The sequence below is a fragment of the Lissotriton vulgaris genome, chromosome 5, assembly GCF_964263255.1.
Source record: "Lissotriton vulgaris chromosome 5, aLisVul1.2, whole genome shotgun sequence".
NCBI classification, from domain to species: Eukaryota; Metazoa; Chordata; class Amphibia; order Caudata; family Salamandridae; genus Lissotriton; species Lissotriton vulgaris.
In genome coordinates, this window is record NC_141693.1 from 530,068,039 (window position 1) to 530,089,346 (window position 21,308).

The 21,308-nt window shown below is 47.9% G+C and overlaps 1 protein-coding gene across 2 annotated transcripts in view; it reads right to left on the reverse strand.

The window, feature by feature from the left end:
* The window catches only part of PCGF5 (polycomb group ring finger 5), a 259,950-nt gene that overhangs the window by 114,437 nt on the left and 124,205 nt on the right, over nt 1–21,308 (reverse strand). For both annotated transcript variants that reach the window (XM_086921973.1, XM_086921974.1), the window contains exon 8: nt 7,853–7,942. In XM_086921973.1, the coding sequence (XP_086778099.1) occupies nt 7,853–7,942 (90 nt within the window). The remainder of the gene's footprint in view (nt 1–7,852; nt 7,943–21,308) is intronic.

Sequence of the window (21,308 nt, forward strand, 5' to 3'; positions counted from 1 at the left end):
CTAAGGGTGAGGCTCTTCTGATTGGCTGACGCCTAGAGTTTGGTCTCTTTTACAAAAAGAGGCTGATATGTTACAAAAGGGAATGAGGCCTAGGCCTTTCCTTTCTCTTTTGTACTTACTACTATGATATTTTTTATTACCGAGACTCCCAGTCCGACGACGGGGAATGATACAAAGCATGGGAATCTATGAAAGTTCCAATACTGGGGCAATCATCCCATTCCTTTGTCTTGTGGTGTTCTCTGACACCACTGTGGGATATTGTATTTGTCAAGGTACTGCGAAAAGGAAGGATGGTTGAACATTTACCTGTTTGAGTGAATTCCAGTGTTAACTGCTTTGTTAATAGGAAAAAAACAGTTGATGCTTTTCCCCCATATCTTATATTTGTGACACTGAGTCATGATCAAAGTTAAACCAGCTGACAAGTCTCTACTTTTCAAAGATCTAGCCAAGTCACAATTTTCCAAGTTTCTATTTTTGGAAGGTTCACCTGGGAACCAGGCACCCAGAAAACAACAACTACAGACTTTCCAATCCCAAACTAACCAAGCAACCATCATGTGTGTCTACATTATGTTATGTCCATCCACACATCTCGTCCCACTCTAACATAGAGATATTTGGGATGCATGGTGGTGGTCACACAAGGGGGGATGATATGCAGATGGTGGGTAAAGTCAGAGAAATGCACCCCCTTTATTGGGACAGCGGGCTCCCAACTACATTTCTATTTTCTATATAACAAAAAATAGTTACTAGTGAGCGGAGGGACATTTCAGGTCTGGTAAGGGGGCAGGGAGGGATCAAACAGATTTAGTAAATCAATGAGCTGGTCTCCCAAAATTCGAAGCTGAAAATTGTATAAAATTACTCACATCCTCTAGAATGTCCACAATATGCAAAGGGGGACGCGCTTATGTTTGGTGACGGTTATTTATAGAAGAATGTGGTTGCCAAAGGCCAGGGGGTGCCAGTGGGCACAAGATGCCAAAAAGTATCAGTAGACACCTGATGCCAGGTGAATTCTAACATACAAGTACACAGACATGCAGTGGTGTAGACACACGAGTGTAGCAGCAGAGTAGTGACTTTCATTACATTCATTTTATTTTTATGTCCGGTGGGACAGTTTCAGGACTCTCAGTGCTGTCAAAGGTTTTACCAAAGGTATTGGGGGCTTTCAATTGTTGATAGACCTAAACTAGGCACCAAGTACACCCCTTTAACTCTTGACCCTAAAGTTAGTGAAACGAAGCAGTCCAAAGTTAACTTGGTGGTGTGGTTTAGAAATTCAGAAATTCATGAAACATATAATAGTAATAAAAAAGGACTTTACTTTAAACACACAACGCAATGCTGTACATATAAAAAGGAGAGGGCAAAAATGTGGGTACCAATTATTGTGTGGGGTGGAGGCCCATACCAAAGGAACAACAGAGAGAGAGAGAGGCATCCCAAGTTAACTATCTCTCAACTTGTTATGGATAACACGTCTCTGGGAAGGGTGAAGCAGGAAAGGGGCAAAAGGTTTTCCCACACTTCAAAGGGCCCCTCTGTCTCATTCCGTCGACATGCTGGACTCTGGTCCACCACAAAGACCCTGTGGGTCACGGGTGGGCATTTTATTACCAATACAGGGCACTGGAGAGATTATGCAGTGTTTGAAAAATAGAGTGCATGGTACACAAATGAGTGTCGGGATAGGCCGAGGTCTTCAATTAGGGTTATTTGGTTGTGCAGAGCACCAGCGAGCACAATAGGCAGATTCCACAATACGTCTAACAGTGCGGCCAGGGAAACATGATGGCTCACAGTGACTGACACGGGATGAGCATGCCACTACTCAAACACGGGGCTAGTCAAACAGTTGCAGGATCAAGTTGTGGCCATAATGTTAATGTAGATGTCTAAAAATGCAGGTGGGAGAATGTAAACTTCTAACACTGCCTGCCTGCCATTAGAGGTGATGGACTGACACTTTGTGTGTTAATTTTATATTGAATCATATTGGACTTTTAATCTTCCTTTTGCCCGCTGATACCTAATAAGGATACTACTGATTCAGGCGGCCTTTACTGCATGCTAATTCCTAGCTTTTACTGTCATTTTTTGTCCATTCATTGTTGTCGTTTCTGTTTTCTTTTGCTGTTATCTCAGTAACTCTGTTAATGTTTTCTCTTGTTATGTTATGTTGATCGAACTTTCTTTTCTTCACTCATTACTAGTTCTTTTTTCTCTGTAGATCTTTATTTCAATACATGGACCTATTTTGGGATAATTTATTTTCCTCATATTTTCTTGCCTATCTTTCCCTGTGCAATTTCTTGCTCCTCTTCGCTGGGCATATTAGGTTCCAACTTTCCCTTTCCAAGATGGTACCCATCTCTGCGAAGACGCCTTGATTCCGCAATCCTGAGGCACGCGACGGAACTTGCCTTCAATTACACACGTTAATGGGTCTGAATTTCCAAATTGCTTTCTAGAAGCGAGGACATGGCAAGAGCTGACCCCTGCATTCCTTAATCAGTTTATTCAGACCTTTCCGTTCAGGATTCTTAGCAGCCTTCTCTGGTCCTAACCTCCTTGCCAGTCATGGCATTTTCTCAGACATTTGAAGGAGGTTATCAAGAATTCAGCTCTGAAAAGATATTTGAACGTATTTACCAGCATGGGTTCCATTACTTTTAGGTCGAGCTTGGGCAGCGCATGCGCTGCTCTGCAATGCAAGCTGTATTGGAGTATGCACTTGAAGCTCCACCCACTCTCCGCCCATATTTGTCATTGGCTTGTGTCATTGTCCATCATAAATGCTGGCTTCTTATTGGTAAAAAGGCTTGTTAGTCCCTCCTTAGTACGGCCTTGTCTTCCATGAGACACCCTTTCCATGAGACACCCCCTTTTACATGTGTTGTTGCTCGGTAGGCTTTAATTACAGCCTCCGAGCACTATTTCATTTAATGGTTTTCTCCTGCTCCCTCCCAACAGCTTTATGTTATTTTTTTTAATTACAGAGGCAAGCCACTCGGATAGTGGCGGCCATGCCTTTGCTTTACTTGCTGTGCCAAATGCGGACGGATTTTTTTTAAATGCCCCATGCCACACTTGCACTTTAATGTCAGCAGCGCCTCTTTTCTTAAACGAGCAGAGTCTAAGGAAAGGGGCGTGGCTGCAGTGCAATACCTCCAAAGTCGTTCCTCGCGGTAGCAGAGCAGACACTCCCATTGGAAAGCACTGGGTTACATTCTAACATCCTATAATGCTTAACATCAGTTTTGGAAAAGCTAGAAAAGTGATTCAAGGAATCATTTTAATAGTAATTTAAAATCCAACATAATGGTCAAGTTGAATATGAGTTTACTACTTTGATAATGGCACTTTCAGAAAGCTGAGCAAACACAAGGAGATGATGGATGGAGAGCTGAACTTTTCAGACACCCACCCCTAGTCACAGATCTGGGTTGAATCCATCATCGTTCTTTAGCTCACTTCGCCACACCAGTTCAGACCCAGCCATATGCAAACCAGTCTTGACCTTCTTCCTCATGGGAACAGTCCAGCCCGAACTGCCAAGCCAAGTCCTTCCTGAAACGGAAACAAGCCTCACGGGACCGGTTTCGGGGTAACACCCCATATCTGTTCCCATGGGGAACAGGGTCAAGGCTGATTTGCATATGGCTGGGTCCAAACTGGAATGGCACGGCGAACAAAAGAACGAAGGATTAAACCCAGATCTATGACTGGGGGTGAATGTTTGACAATGTTCCTCATTCAGTCCATCATGTTTTTATGTTACATTTTTAGAAAGCTGTCATTTTCCTGCCTATGTCAAATGTGCCTTTCTGCCAGTGGTCACTGTCGCCCAGGAACTAAATGGCTCCTCGATTATGTGTAAGGAGCTTCCAGAGCTGAGACAAAGGAAAGAGAGGGAATGACCTTTCTGTGACTGGATGGCCATCTCAGCTGTGCCCAGGAACTTAATTAATGTTAAGGGATGCCTACTCTGACACAGGCAGAGGTAGCTCACACCTGGACCTGCCCCCTCTATTGTCCCGCCAGCCAGTCCGTTACCAATCTCAGTTGGCCAAGGGTTAGATAGCTGACCTGCTACTAAGCTACAAGGGACACAAAAGCTGCAGGAAGCCCACTTTCCTGAAAAGCCCATCTGTTCAATTCCAACTGGACCGTCCCTGGACCCTGCTAGGGGCTTTTGATGGAGGGAGCCCTGCCTCCCAAGTGCTGTTCCTGAGGTCCTGGAACCTTTCGCTGGTGTAAGAGTGTAGTCTTCCTGCCCAAGCTGAAATAGATGGGGCTTAGAAACATTTTGCCAACGTTTCCTTTGAAGAAACAGCAGGAGACCAGGACTGCCATTGAGGCGAAGCATTGAATCAATTATCCGATCCAACTTGGTAGTTTGTTTTGCTGAAGGAGATAGTAATTAAAGAAAACTTTTTAAGTTTGTACAAAGAGGGCTTCATTGAGAGCATTGCAGAGCCAAAGACAATCGACGTCAGGACTTTCCTGGGTACAGACACCGTACTTCGTCCATTTAGCTTTCCCACCTTTATCGACGACCGCACATTGGCCCTGCTCTTCAGCAACTTGACACTGTTGATCCTCAACTCGTAACCAGCTTGCAAATTGTACAACTGACTACTCGCCGATGACCACCTTTTTTCCAGAAACATTTACAAACTCGAAGGCTGCTCTTAGACTGGGCCCAATCGGGTCTTCATATCAGACCAGCGCTCTATCTCAGTTGACCATAAACCATACCTTTGCCCTGGTCTAGCACGATGAGTTGCCTGTAGTTGGCGCTTTGCACCTTTTGGTGCTATTTCAATTTGAAAACTTAAATAAATCATACCTACAGTTTGCCTTATTGGATTTTTTTCCTTTTTGGAGTAATTTTGTTCTCTACAATATTCTCTATTTTTATCAGTTTGAGAGGGATTTTTATTGTGTTGCATTTTCTGATTTTGGTACTTCTAAAAGCTTTACACACTGTCTTAATAAAGGCTGTCTCCTCTGTACTACAGCTACCAGTGGTTGAGCTCAGGCTTAAATTATTGAAACCTTTACTGGACCTAACAAGGACAGTGACATCATTACTTGTGGCAGACTACCAGTCACTCCAACTAATAATTGCCTTTCTCTCACAGTTTTGTACATTACATGCTTAAACAGAATATTAGTTTCTATTGTGTTAGAATAGGGATAACTTTTCCTTTTGAGTACTTGACAACCCAAGGACCTTTACTAACAAGGGTATACCTTGAAATTTAAAACACAACACTAGCACTTCTGAGTGCACTCCTTTCAGAGTGGTACCAGACTAATTACCACATGGCAGGCCCTCTCTTTCATAACATCACAATGAAGCACGTAACAAGTGATGGAATGCACCTCAGAGAATAAATCCCAGTAGCTTACAATAAAATGTTTCAAGCATTCCCATAACTACTTCAGTTTTTTAAGTTAACACCTCAAAGAGCAAGAGTATCTAGATATGGTAATTCTAGAAAAATCAATTCCCTTTGTGAAAAGCCACATTAAGGGTAATCAATCAACCCACACAAGGCGCCTGGGTGAAAGGAGGAATTTTTACTATGGTAACGGATGAGAGTAAAAGATGTCCTTGTGCAGATACACATGCAGAATTTTTATTAGCCCCAGGCTAAACATCATCTTCTAAGACACAATAGGGTTTTTTGTGTTGGGCATCAACACCCAGCCACCCCAGAAGGGTACTTATGAAACTCTGTATCAGAGATGTGGAATCCACAAAACATGCATGCCTTAAAACCAGAGAAATATAGATCTTGAGTATCCTCCTGAAGGTTAGCAGGTCTTGGGTCTGTCGTAGGCTCGGTGGGAGGGTGCTCCAGGTCTTGGCGGCGAGATGGGAGAAGGATCTTCCGCCAGTGGTTGCTATTCGGATGCGCGAGACGGTGGCGAGTGAGAGGTCGGCAGAGCATAGCTGGCGGTTGGGGATGTAGAAGGAGAGCCGTCTATTGAGGTAGGCTGGGCAGGTCTTGTGAAGTGCTTTGTGTGCATGGATGAGGAGCTTGAAGGATATCCTCTTGTTGATGGGGAGCCAGTGCAGGCTTCTCAAGTTGGGGGTGATGTGGCTGTGTCGTGGTACGTCGAGGATCAGTCATGCCGAGGCGTTTTGGATGCGTTGTAGTCGTTTGATGAGCTTGGCCAGGGCTCCTGCGTAGAGGGCTTCTCCGTAGTAGAGTCTGCTGCTGACGAGGGCCTGGGTGACTGTCTTTTTTGTATCTGTCGAGATCCATCTGTAGATCTTGCGGAGCATGCAGAGGGTGTTGAAGCAGGAGGAGGAGACAGCATTAACTTGCTTGGTCATTGAGAGCGTTGAGTCGAGGATGATTCCCAGGTTGCGTGCGTGGTCGGTGGGTGTCGGGGCTGCCCCCAGTCCCGTCGGCCACCAGAAGTCATCTCAGGCTGAAGGGTTGGAGCGGAGGATGTGGACCTCCGTCTTGTCCGAGTTCATCTTCAGACGGCTGATCTTCATCCAGTCGGCGACGGCCTTCATTCCTTCGTGGAGGTTGGCTTTGGCGGTGATGGGGTCCTTGGTGAGGGAGAGGATCAGTTGAGTGTCGTCGGCGTAGGAGATTATGTTGAGGTCGTGCTGTCGGGTGACGTGTGCGAGCCGGGCCATGTAAATGTTGAACAGTGTCGGGCTGAGGTAGGATCTCTAGGGGACGCCGCAGATGATCTCGGAGGTTTTGGAATGGAACCGGGGGAGGCGGACTCTCTGGGTTCTGCTGGAGAGGAAGGAGGTGGTCCATTCCAGTGCCTTGTCTCGGATCCATGCGGCGTAGAGGCGTGCGCGTAGAGTGCGGTGGCAGACGGTGTCGAAGGCGGCGGAGAGGTCTAGGAGGATGAGTGCTGCGGTCTCACCGTTGTCCAGCAGGGTCCTGATGTCGTCGGTGGCAGCGATGAGGGCAGTCTCAGTGCTGTGGTTGCTGCAGAACCCTGACTGGGAAGGGTCCAGGATTCTGTTTTCTTCGAGGCATCGGGTTAGCTGTCTGTTGAAGATTTTCTCGATGACCTTGGCCAGGAAGGGGAGCAGAGAGATGGGCCGGAAGTTCTTGAGGTCTATTGGGTCTGCCTTACGTTTTTTGAGTAGAGCATTGATCTCGGCGTGTTTCCAGCTCTCTATGAAGGTTGTGGACTCAAGCAAGAGATTGATGAAGTTGTGCAGGTGGGGTGCGATGGAGCTGCTTGCTTTGTTGAAGACGTTGTGCGGGAATGGGTCTGAGAGTGGACTGTGCTCATGGTCTTGATGGTGTCATCCACGCTCATGCTGGCCCAGGCTAGCAGGGGGTCGTAGTCGATGGTGTGCGGAGAGTCTGTTGTGTACTTGTCTGTTGGGGCTGTCTGGGTGTTGAAGCGGTCGTGGATGTCTGCTATCTTGCGATGGAAGAAGGTAGCGAGGGAGTCGCACAGGGCTTGCGACTGCAGGATGTCGTTGGTGTTGGAGCTGGAGTTGGAGAGTTCCTTCACTATGTTGAAAAGCTCCTTGCTATTGTGTGCGTTGTTGTCGAGGCGGTCTTTGAAGGAGGTCCTCTTGGACTTCAGAGGTACATAGGTTGCTTAATAGTTGTGAGAATATTGGAAATCTTATAATTTTTATGTCGGTTTTCATTTTACTGATGACAAAGTGGAGTATGCAAGGAAAGAATATCAAAAGATTAAGAAATCCAAATGGAAATCTAGCCAAGTTATATACATTAAGACCTACTGCAATGTATCTACTCCATAAAAAATCTGGCCGTATACCTCTATCACAAAATTTGGAAACATTGCAAATTAAATATGTACTTACAGTTTCCCCTCTAAGACGCCATCTTGTCATGTAGATGAATTCCATTGTGTGATCCTTCCCCATGATTTCACCATTACAAAGTACATCGAACTGCAAGACAGGTGTAAAAAGAATTAGGCTGATTAAAAAAGATTTTTGATTTTAGCTTAATGTAAATAATTTCTGTACGCAAAACCACACAGATTGACCAAAGTGTAAGGCTGCTGCTAAAAAAAAAAGCCAGAAAGCATGTTGAAGCGCTACCCTGGACTGGTGAATTTCACAATTGCATGGCCTTAACTCTATATAAAAGACTACAGCTTCTAGCTTCCTGAGTGCATACATTGAACTCATTTGAAGGTGTAGGGGGTCACAGGTACAACCTTTTCATTCTGGAGCTTCTAATTACAATTACTGTGGAAAATTAGGTGGGAGCTAAGGTACATACTGGGCTGTGTATGTAATGTCGACAGGTTTGCTATATTTCTCATTCATGTCATTTGTTCCAGATGCTCTTGTGCTCCTGATGCATGGGGATATTGAGGAACCATAAATAACTCTAGCAAATCGCCTCCACAAAAGAAAGGGGCAAAGTGGGACAAGCTTTATCTGAACTATTTAGCCATCTTCGTTCTCTACTGATACCATTAGCTGTAATATACAAACCAACGTATGAAAGCACTGTGTAAAAATCACCGACCACCTTGTTCATTTGTGCCATACCTACCTCTTTGGCTTTGTCCCTTTAAGATCCTTGGCTTTCTTATTTTTGGTTACAGTTTGCCAAAGACCCCTTTCCCTCAGGGACCCCTGAAACTGAAAATCTGGTGCTTTCTAGAGAAACCTTTGGTGGGGCATGAGACTTAGGAGAACCTTCATTGGTTTCCCCATCCCACAGTTTGAAGGAGGAAGCCTCACTCAACATTTCCCTCCTTTACACAGGTCTTGACAGTGCGCTGCAAAATGGTTTTGGAGGGCAGTAGCTCCAACTAGCATGGTGATCACTGGTATCTCAGTGTAACTTATCTCCAGTGTCGTAGGGAAAAAGGGAATTTTTTGTGTGATTAATGGAACGACAACACTCTTTTTGTTTTCAGACCGTAGGCATCTGAAGAGTTCGACGGAACCCGGTGAAGTTGATGATCTCTTTGACTTCTTATGCTTGTGGAACTTATCCGACTTCCCTGCCAACTAAGAGTGTGACGATGACCATCAGGAAGGGCTCTGCTAATGGGCCCAGAATCTTCCGCACAATATTTGCCTCAAGAGAGAGGCAGGGTTAAACAATCTGGGTGGTGAGAAGCGCTCCCTCAGCTCCCTGGGATGCATGCCGTGCCAGTCTTGCAGGAACTGGAGTTGTGGTCCGGCTTCAAGCACCATAAACACACCAAGTGGGGGTCTGTCACCAACATTTGCCTGTGATAGCGCCCACATGGTTTGAAAAAAGCTGGTTGCTTGGGTGACATGACCTCACACTAGGAGAAAATTCTCAATAAAGTTCAACAAACCAGCGTAAAAAGCCGGTCAAAAAGTGACTATGGGGTAGCTCAGACCGGATAAGTGCAATCTGGCGTGGAAATGAAAGAACGGTCATCAGCTCGCCGAGTTGCAGCCAATACAGGTAACGCGCATGTCACTTTCGGCATGGACGCCGCTGAGCCGAACAACACCACTTACCAGCGTGCAGGGGTAATGCTCACAAATCCTCTATATCCAGTCTGAACCCTGGGGATATTCTAAGCTAGGGAATCTGCGGCCAAAAGTTGCTATCAGATTTTAGTGTAAATTGTTATTTGTGTGCTATTATCATTACATGACTTCAGTTTATAATGTAAACATATGTGGAAGAATTAATGAAAAAATAATGCAGTTACTGAGCGCTCATAAACCTCAGGAAGAGGTGTACAGGAGACGACAGTGCTAATGGTGAAAATAGAAAAACTGTTGTATTTGTTAAAAAGACAGCATTTTAGCCCTTTTCTAAAACTTGCATAATTCAACTAGGTTCAAACAGAAATGGGCAGTGATCAGTCTCCATGTCTGAAATTATGTATGAGATTTTGGTGTTTTAACCAAGTGTAGAGACATTTTTTTAGTTTTGTATAGCGTAAACTCTACCAGAAGGTATTGGAGAGCTTTTCATGAGCACCAGTTACATTACATAAGGACACATTCATTTGTGGGTTTTTTTTGGGATGGGGAGGTCAAATGATTTACCCAGAGTCACAGGATGTTGAGCTGATGAGGAGCCTCGAAACTGGTTTCCCAGGTCCAAAATCAGCAGCTCTTGTCGTTATAAAAAAAAAAAACATTTATAAAGCGCGCTACTCACCCGGAGGGTCTCAAGGTGCTTGGGGAGGAGGGGTCCGCTACTGCTCGAACAGCCAGGTCTTGAGCTGCTTCCTGAAGGAGAGATGGTCTTGGGTCAGGCGGAGGTGGATCGGGAGGGAGTTCCAAGTCTTGGCGGACAGGTAGGAGAAGGACCTTCCTCCTGTTGTGGCTCTTCGGATGCGCGGGACGGCGGCGAGGGCGTGGCTGGTCGATCGAAGCTGGCGGGTAGGAGTGTAGAAGTTGAGGCGGCTGTTGAGGTATCTTGGGCCTTGGTTGTGTAGGGCTTTGTGTGCGTGGGTGAGGAGACGGAAGGTGATTCTCTTGTTGACCGGGAGCCAGTGCAGGTCTCTCAGGTGTCCGGAGATGTGGCTGTGTCGGGGGATGTCGAGGATGAGTCTTGCTGAGGTGTTCTGGATCCGCTGGAGTCTCTTCTGGAGCTTGGCGGTGGTTCCGGCGTAGAGGGCGTTGCCCTAGTCCAGTCGGCTGGTGACGAGGGCCTGGGTGAACGTCTTCCTGGTCTCGGTGGGGATCCACCGGAAGATCTTACGTAGCATGCGCAGGATATTGAAGCAGGACGAGGAGACGGCGTTGACGTGTCTGGTCATGGAGAGGGAGGAGTCCAGGATGAAGCCCAGGTTGCGTGCGTGGCCTGTCGGTTTGGGTGCGCTGCCCAGGGCGGGGGGCCACCAGGAGTCGTCCCAGGCGGAGGGTGAGGATCCCAGGATGAGAACTTCCGTCTTGTCGGAGTTCAGTTTCTGGCGGCTGGTCATCATCCACTCGGCTACGTCTGTCATCCCTTCGTGTAGGTTGGCTCTGGCGGTGTCGTTGGTGAGGGAGAGGATCAGCTGAGTGTCGTCGGTGTAGGAGATGATGTTGAGGTTGTGTTGGCGTGCGATGGCTGCGAGGGGGCTCATGTAGACGTTGAAGAGGGTGGGGCTGAGCGATGATCCCTGTGGTACGCCGCAGACGACTTCGGTGGCTTCTGATCTGAACGAGGGAAGGCGGACTCTCTGTGTCCTTCCGGCGAGGAAGGAGATGATCCACTCCAGTGCCTTCTCCTGGATTCTGACGTTGCTGAGGCGCTGCACTAGGGTGCGGTGGCAGACAGTGTCGAACGCGGCGGAGAGGTCCAGGAGGATGAGGGCCGCTGTTTCTCCGTTGTCGAGCAGGGCTCGGATGTCATCGGTGGCTGTGATGAGGGCAGTCTCGGTGCTGTGGTTGGCCCGGAAGCCAGACTGTGAGAGGTCGAGGGATCCATTTGTTTTGAGGAAGGCGGACAGCTGTTTGTTGACGGTCTTCTCGATGACTTTGGCCGGAAACGGGAGGAGCGAGATGGGGCGGTAGTTTTTGAGTTTGGTGGGGTCCGCTGATGGTTTCTTCAGTAGGGCACTCAGTTCGGCGTGCTTCCAGCTCTCCGGGAAGGTCGCGGTGTCGAAGGAGGTGTTGATGATGTCCCGCAGGTGGGGAGCGATGACAGCGTCGGCCTTGTTGAAGACGTGGTGAGGGCAGGGGTCGGTTGGAGATCCGGAATGGATGGAGTTCATTGTACGGATGGTGTCTTCGGTGGTAATCGGGGTCCAGGCGCGGATGGAGGTGGTGGGGGGCGTTGGTGCGGTCGTGGGGAGCGTTGGTTGTGTGCTGAAGCTGTTGTGTATGTCTGCAATCTTGCTGTGGAAGTAGGAGGCGATGCCACATCCTCTCCCCTGGATCACAGCAGACGCAGGGCAGAACAAGGAAAACATAGTACCCACAAAGAAATCTACTTCAGTGCAGTATAGGGGTTTGTGGCAAAGACAGAGGGCTTTAAAGAGGTTTCTTTGTAGAAAGGTAGCCAAGGTAGCAGAAAATTGGGGCACTTCTTTTTAGTCGAAGGATGATTTGTGCTGCTGTGTTTGGAACTAATTGCTCTTTATGTACAAGATATTTGGATAGGCCAACCAGTAAATAGCTGCAGTAGTCTAGCTTAGAAGTTATAAAGGTTTAGACCAGTTTGTTCCTGGAAGATGCTGGAAGAGAAGGCAGAATCTCCCTGATGACTGCTAACAGGTAAAAACAAGAAGTTGCAGAATATGGTATGTGTATGTCAAACCGAGCCTGGAGTCAAATAGGACTCCTAAGTTTATGGCATGCTCAGCTTCGTTCTAGGTAGAGGAGTTAGAGAATTATGCCACCAGTCCTTGGTCCAAGTGTTGCGGTCACTAATGATAAGGACTTTCATTTTGCTGCCATTAAGTACTAGAGAGCAGGATTTTATGGTTAGCGACGTCCCCAAGGCAGGATGAAAACGGATAGGAGTGACTTTTGTGTTTCCATCCGACATTATAATCAATTGGATATTGTCCGCCAAGCCATAAAAATAAATAAATACGAAGGATCCAATTAATCTAGCTAGATGTATCATGTACAAATAAAAAAAAGTAAGGGACTAACCTCCAGATGCATCAACAAACCAATTTGCGATTCCTTAATAGCGAAAAATTCCAATTTGCTATTAAGGAAGTGCAAAATGGAATGCATCAAGAAATCACTTAAAAAATAGCGTATTCTTAGAATTCCTTAATTGTGACTCGCAAATTGCGAGTCGCAATTAAGGAATACCTCCCCATTCATTCCTATGGGCCTAGAGGCATGCAATGGGAAGACAATCTCAATTTGCGAATCGCAATTAGCGATTCGCAAATTGAGATTGCGATTTCAAGGGTGGAGGGGTTTCCCAAGGACACCCTGTTGCACCCCTGAAATTGATATGTGCACATATGTTGCGCACACACATGCCCTTGGGGCATGTGTGTGCGCAACATGGAACTTTGAAAAATGCATTTTAGTGCATGTTTCAAAGTTTTTGCAAATTACAACGAAGTTGTACTTCATGGTAATTTGCGTGCCCTATTAGTGAATTCGCTATTTTAAACATGTTCATGCATTGTATTTAAGGAATCTCAAATTGAGATTCCTTAAATGCAAATAATCGCAATTTAGCGATTTCTAAAATTGCTATTTTTGCATTTGGGATGATGCATCCCAAATGCAAAAATACCGCTCGCAAAGGGCCAGATTCTCAGAATCTGGCCCTTAGCGAGCGGATTTTTGTTTGATGAATCTGGCCCTAAGGACGTATTTTAAGATGTAATTAAATCAAATTATGAATCTACAAAAGCCACATCTATATTGAAACTGAGATTAATAGCCTATACCTAGGCACAACCTTACACCACCTGCTGCAAGCTAAACTGTGACTGCTCATTCAAGGAATCGAGAAGGTCTGGTAGGCAAACTTTCTTTTGCAGATCGAGTACCTAGGAGCCTAGTTGGGAGAGAATAATTCCCTCTAACCTTTGATGGACCTTGATTGCCCTTGTGAATACAAACATCATGTACAAAGTCTGAAACAATGCGGAATTAGGGGACTTATACTAAAGTAAATACACATAAGTTATCTGTGTCAACTGTTCTCCAGCATTGGTATCTTGCATCGACTCATATACCTCATTTACTCCCCTTCATCAGGCTGGCAATCCTCAGTGGGAAATATAACAAGCATTTACAATGCAATGGTCTTGTCTTTGTTAAAGTTAGAGCTATTGGCATTGCTCATGAAATTTTTGTTTTTAAAATATATAAATAAATGGCATTGTCATTTACAATGCCAATAGCCTAATCTCTCGCAAATGCGAGACCTATTGCATTTGCACCCACACACACAGAGCCACACACAGAGCCACACGCACCCACACACACACACAGAGCCACACAGAGCCACACGCACCAACACACACAGAGCCACACAGACAGAGCCACACACACACACAGACATACAGAGCCACACACACACACAGACAGAGCCACACACACACACACACAGACAGGCAGAGCCACACACTCACACACACAGACAGAGTAACGCACACACACACACACAAACACACAGACAGAGCCACACACACACACACACAGACAGAGCCACACAGACACACACACACACAGAGCCACACAGACAGAGCCAAACACTCACAGACAGAGCCACACACACACACAGACACAGCCACACACACAGACACAGCCACACACACAGACACAGACACACACACAGACACAGCCACACACACACACACACAGACAGAGCCACACACAGCTACACACACACACACACACTGACACAGCCACACACACACACAGACACAGCCACACACACAGACAGAGCCAAACACAGACAGATCCACGCACATACAGAGCCACGCACACACACACACACACAGCCACACACACACACAGACAGAGCCACAGAAAGAGCCACACACACACAGAGCCACACAGACAGAGCCACACACACACACACACACAGACAGAGCCACACACACACACACACACAGAGCCACACACACACACAGACCGAGCCACACACTCAAACAGAGCCACACACACAGACAGACCGAGCCACACACACAAACAAAGCCACACAGACAGAGCCACACACACACACACACAGACAGAGCCACACAGACACACAGAGCCACAAACACACAGACAGAGCCACACAGACACACACACACACACACAGACAGAGCCACACACAGACAGACCACACAGACAGAGCCACACACACACAGAGCCACACACACACACACACAGAGCCGCACACACACACACAGAGCCGCACACACACACATAGAGCCACACACACAAACAGACAGAGCCACACACACAAACACAGACAGAGCCACACACACAAACACAGTCTGAGCCACACACACAAACAGACAGAGCCACACACACACACACAGACAGAGCCACACAGACAGAGCCACAGACAGAGCTACACACAGAGCCGAACACAGAGCCACACACAGAGCCACACACAAACACACACAGACAGAGCCACAGACAGAGCCACACACACACAGACAGAGCCACACACACACACACACACACAGCCAAACACACACACACAGCCACACACACAAACAGACAGAGCCACACAGACAGCGCCACACAGACACACACACACACACACACACACACACAGACAGAGCCACACACACACACAGACAGAGCCACACAGAAAGAGTCACACACAGACAGAGCCACACAGACAGAGGCACACACACACACAGACAGAGGCACGAAAAAACGGCTCACGAGCCGGGAACAGAGGCACGAAAAAACGGATCACAAGCAGGGAACAGAGGCACGAAACACCAGATCACAAGCAGGGAACAAGAGGCACAAAAGACCGGATCTCAAGCAGGGAACAGAGGCACGAAAAACCAGATCACAAGCAGGGAACAGAGGCACACAGAGGCACGAAAAACCGGATCACAAGCATGGAACAGAGGCACGAGAAAACGGATCACAAGAAAGGGAACAGAGGCATGAAAAACCGGATCACAAGCAGGGAACAGAGGCACAGAAAACGGATCACAAGCAGGGAACAGAGGCACTAAAAACCGGATCACAAGCAGGGAACAGAGGCAGAGAAAACGGATCACAAGCAGGGAACAGAGGCAGGAAAAACAGGATCACAAGCAGGGAACGGATGCAGAGAAAACGGATCACAAGCAGGGAACAGAGGCACGAAAAACCGGATCACAAGCAGGGAACAGAGGCACGAGAAAACGGATCACAAGCAGGGAACAGAGGCACGAAAAACCGGATCACAAGCAGGGAACAGACAGAGGCACGAAAAACCGAATCACAAGCAGGGAACAGAGGCACAGAAAACGGATCCCAAGCAGGGAACAGAGGCATGAAAAACCGGATCACAAGCAGGGAACAGAGGCACAGAAAACAGATTATAAGGAGGGAACAGAGGCACGGAAAACGGATCACAAGGAGGGAACAGAGGCACGAAAAACTGGATCACAAGCAGGGAACAGAGGCACAGAAAACGGATGACAAGCAGGGAACAGAGGCACGAAAAAACGGATCACAAGCAGGGAACAGAGGCACAGAAAACGGATCACAAGCAGGGAACAGAGGCACGAGAAAACCGGATCACAAGTAGGGAACAGATAAGGGAACAGAGGCACGAGAAAACGAATCACAAGCAGGGATCAGAGGCACGAAAAACCGGATCACAAGCAGGGAACAGAGGCACAGAAAACGGATCACAAGCAGGAAACAGAGGCACAGAAAACGGATCACAAGGAGGGAAGGAGGGAACAGAGGCACAGAAAACTGATCACAAGGAGGGAACAGAGGCACGGAAAATAAATCACAAGGAGGGAACAGAGGCACGAAAAACCGGATCACAAGCAGGGAACAGAGGCACAGAAAACGGATCACAAGGAGGGAACAGAGGCACGAAAAACCGGATCACAAGCAGGGAACAGAGGCACAGAAAACGGATCACAAGGAGGGAACAGAGGCACGGAAAACGGATCGCAAGGAGGGAACACAGGCACGAAAAACCGGATCACAAGCAGTGAACAGAGGCACAGAAAACAGTTCACAAGGAGGGAACAGAGGCCCGAAAAAACGGATCACAAGCAAGGAACAGAGGCACAGAAAACGGATCACAAGCAGGGAACAGAGGCACGAGAAAACCGGATCCCAAGCAGGGAACAGAGGCACGAGAAAACCGGATCACAAGCAGGGAACAGAGGCACGAGAAATCCGGATCACAAGCAGGGAACAGAGGCATAGAAAACGAATCACAAGCAGGGAACAGAGGCACGAAAAACCGGATCACAAGGCCGGCCAGAGAGGTGAGACTGAGGGGGGTCGGAGAGGCTGAGAGCACTTGAGTCGTCTCCCCCCCCCCCCAGACGGCGGGGAGGGGTGATCGGTGGAGAAGCGGCCCGGCTGGGCCCGACTGAGAGGAAGCTGAGATCGGGGCACTCTGAGGGCCCTTACGAGTAACACAGCAGATGAAGGACCAGGTTGACCACAGTGCAAAGAGCACCCCCCCCCCAACTGAAAGGCTTAGAGACCTCCTGGGCTTTCCTGCGTCGGGCACCTCCGGCCTGCAGAGGACGGGTGTGCAGAGGCTCAGACCGGAACTCAGGGCACCAGTATCGAACTAGGCCAGGAGCGGGGCCTAGACCTCAGGCAGTACAGCACAGGTGAGGAGAGGTTGGGGAAGGGACGCGGGCCATACGTAGCACAGGTGGAAAAGTTACCAATTAAATCCAGGCCAACAGGCGCCAGAACGCCACCGCCGGATCACCTGGAACACTAGGGGGAGGGAGGCGGGCCAGTGGGGGCAGAAGGGGCCCACCTATTCAGACTCTGCGTCGCGGCCTAACACAGCGGCCGCCCCGGGTCCTCAGACGGCTGCTCAGCCTCAGAGGTGGCCCCGCTGTTCTCCTGCTCGAGAAGCACCACCATAATGGGAGCGCGGGACTGCTCTTCAGAGCCTGGGCAGCGTGCAGGCAGCTCAGGCTGGACTGGCTGCGGTGGCTGGGCTGGCGCTGCTGGTCCTTGTGCTGCTCTCGGACAGGGAAGGGGGGAGAAGGAGCCGGCACATGGGAGCCCCTACACAAACCACCACGAGGAGGCAGGAGGAGGGACCCGCGCCGTGTAAAGCCACAGAGGGGCAGTGAAAGAGGAGGAAGGGGGCTAAGATAGACTGGTCTCAAGGAGGAGCGAGAGAGGTTGTTAACAGTTAGCGAGCTCCGGCTGGAAAGCGGACCACGCCATACACACCGCCATGCAGGAATGCCTCGGATACACCACCGTCATTTACAGGATTGAGGGGCGTGTTTTTCTTTCTCTCCTCTTCCCATTGACTGGAATGTAACATTCCAGCCAATGGGAAGAGGAGAGAAAGAACCTAAAAAAACGCGCCCCCCAATCCCCAAAACACGGGGCTTAAATGGACAGACGCCCCTCTCCTCCAATGGCTGGCCTCCGTTTAGGAAGCCAGCCAATGGAGAAGAGGGGCGGGTTCAAGCCCTCACTGAAAAACATAAGATCTAGCCGGCGAGACTGCGCAAGCGCAGCTTACGCAGGCCGAGACCTAAAAATAGCAGTGCATTAATCTAACATTCCACTATGTCATGCCCATCCATAACATACAACCAGGTAAAAAACCATTGAGGTGGAGAAGTCACCAAGCTCCAACTCCATGGCTCATTTTTTTAAGAACACTTTAAAGTGGAATTAAATCGCAGGAAGGAAGGAGGTGGGATATTTGTGAATCTGCGTAAGAAACCAATGCTAGATAGCTGTAGGTGCATGCAAGGATTAGTTACTTACCTGTAATCCTAGTTCTCTTCCAGGGGTATCCTCATCAGTCATAAGCATTAGAATATTCCCGCCCATGCGCAGGACCCCGGAAACATTATATTACATGTGCCCCAAATAAATATATCCATATATATATATAAACATATATATATATATATATATAAATAAACAATTGCAGCCCAATAAACACCAGAGCTGAATTATGCTTAAAGAATTTCCATAAACCATGAACAAACATGCATTATAAACATGAGAGACAACAACAGTTTTGTTTTAGAACTGTTTTAATGCTCAGAAAGCAGTGGAAATTCTCATGAAACACTGAAAGCATAGGAAGCTCCCAGGCTGCATTGCAAAACTACAGTCTAAAAAGACTGAAAAGCTAACCTGCATCAACATGCAGTAAAACTGACACTGTGCCTTTAAGGCACCCATGACCCCCAGCTTCCCATCATGCCTCAGGGGTGACAGTTAGGTCAGTTGTTATTTGCGGAGACTGAAAAAAAAACATGAAACATTTAGGTTAACCATATCTCCAACTTAAAATGATCCTTTGCCCGGAGAGGCGGGAGGGTTGCTTATGACTTTGATGAGGATAGCCCTGGAAGAGAACTAGGATTACAGATAAGTAACTAATCCTTCTCTTCCAGGGGATCCTCATCAATAGTCATAAGCATTAGAATAGAATAGCGAGCCTCACCTCATCTCCCTGCGAGCAAAGGAGTAATGAAAACAGTATATCAATACTAAGCCTAGAAAAAAACTAAGCTTGTACAGGCCGCAGGCTACCCAAATAGATTCCTCAAAGAAGCTTGTCCTACTTGAGCATCAGTCCTGGAATCAGATTCAAGACAGTAATGCCTTGTAAAGGTATGCACTGGTCTCCATTTTGAGGCCTTGCAAATCTCAGACATAGGGACATCATGCAAGAAAGCTACTGTGGCCGCTTTCCCCCTAGTAGAGTGTGCTTTAGGTGACAACAGTAATGGCTTGCCCGCCAGCTGATAAGCCAATTTAATACAGGAAACAATCCATCTGGAGATGGATCTTTTGGCAGCTGGAAAGCCTGTTCTCATTGAACCATAGTTGACAAAGAGCTGATCCGTCTTCCTAATACTCTTGGTATTTTCCAAATAAAACTTAAGCACTCTCTTGAGATCTAAAGAGTGCAGAGACCACTCAGCAGGGGTCGTAGGGTTTGGAAAAAAGGATGGAAGAGAAATGGACTGATTAATATGAAAGTCAGAGACCACTTTAGGTAAAAAGGATGGATGAGCTCTTAAGACTACTCTGTTGTGGTGGAAAACAGTGTAGGGTTCTTTTGTACACAGCGCTTGTATCTCACTTACTCTTCGCGCTGATGTTATTGCCACCAAGAACGCAACCTTCCAAGAGAGGTGTTGCAACGAGGCCTTGTGGATGGGCTCAAAAGGAGGCCCCATCAACTTGGATAGAACCAGGTTCAACTCACAAGGAGGATAAGGATTTCACACAAGGGGATAGACTTTCTTCAACCCCTGAAGGAAATCCTTGACCACTGGAACTTGAGAGAAAGAAGTTTGGCTTGGTGATTTCCTATACGCTACAATTGCTGACAGATGTACTCTAATGGAAACATACTTCGACCCAGATGTTGCTAAGGAAAGGAGGTATGGTAGAACAACCTCCTCCTGCCCCGTAGTAGGGTCAAGATGACGCTCCCTGCACCACATATAAAACCTCTTCCACTTGAACGCATAAGACGCTCTTGTGGAAGGCCTCTTAGCTTCTCTTAAAATGTGCATACATTCAGGAGGTAGGTTCAGATGTCCGTACTGCAGGACTTCAGAAGCCATGCTGTCAGGTTCAGTGACGGGAGGATGGGATGCAGAATCCTCCTGTTCATCTTGCTCAACAGGTCTGGTCTGCAAGGCAGCCGTTTGTGTGGACACGCAGACAGATGAAGAAAGTCCGGGTACCACCACTGCCGTGGCCAGTCCGGAGCTATTAGAATCATCTCCATGTTCGACCTGAGGAGCTTGGAAACCACCTTCGGGATCAGCGATAGGGGAGGAAATGCGTAAGCAAATGTCTCTGACCAATCATTCAAGAGAGCATCCCCTGCGTCCCTGGCCGGTGGAATCTGGACGCGAAGGCGGGGCATTTTTTGTTTTCGTCGTCTGCAAACAAGTTTATAGTTGGACGACCCCAACAACGAAAAAGTTTGTCTACTACCTCATCGTTTAGCACCCAGTCTGGCTGATCTTCGAAGTGCCTGCTGAGTATGTCTGCATTGATGTTTAACTCGCCTGGAAGGTGCACTGCTACCACTGAGAGATTCCGAGCGAGAAGCCAGTGCCAGATCGCCTGTGACTCCAGGGAGAGAGGACATGACTGTGTGCCTCCTTGTTTGTTCAGATAGAACATGGTGGTTGTATTGTCTGTCTGAACCAGGACTGAGGTGGTCTTGATGGCTGGAAGAAAAGCTTTGAGAGCAAGATGCACCGTTCTGAGCTCCAGCATGTTGATATGGTAGGTCTGCTCGTGCGCCGACCACCGACCTTGAATCTGAAGGCACCCCATGTGTGCCCCCCAGCCTTGTAGAGAAGCGTCTGTCACTATTGACTGCGTTGGGAGAGGTTGGTGAAAAGGTACTCCCACCAGAACATTCTGCGGTCGAGTCCACCATTTGATGGAAGTCTTCGCTACTTGGGGTAGACTGATCCAGTCCTCCCAACGTCCTGTTGCTTGGTCCCATTGGTCCTCCAGGGCCTGCTGTAAAGGCTGCATTCTCAACCTGGCGTTCGGTATGAGAAAGATGCAGGACGCCATGGAACCTAGAAGGGAGGCAACCAGTCGGACTGTTGCGTTTCGAGACTCGAGCAGAACTCTGCATTTCTGTCGCATAGAAAAAAGTCTCTCCTCCGAAGGAAACGCTTTTCCCAATTTTGTGTCCAGAACGGAGCCTAGGTAGTGGATG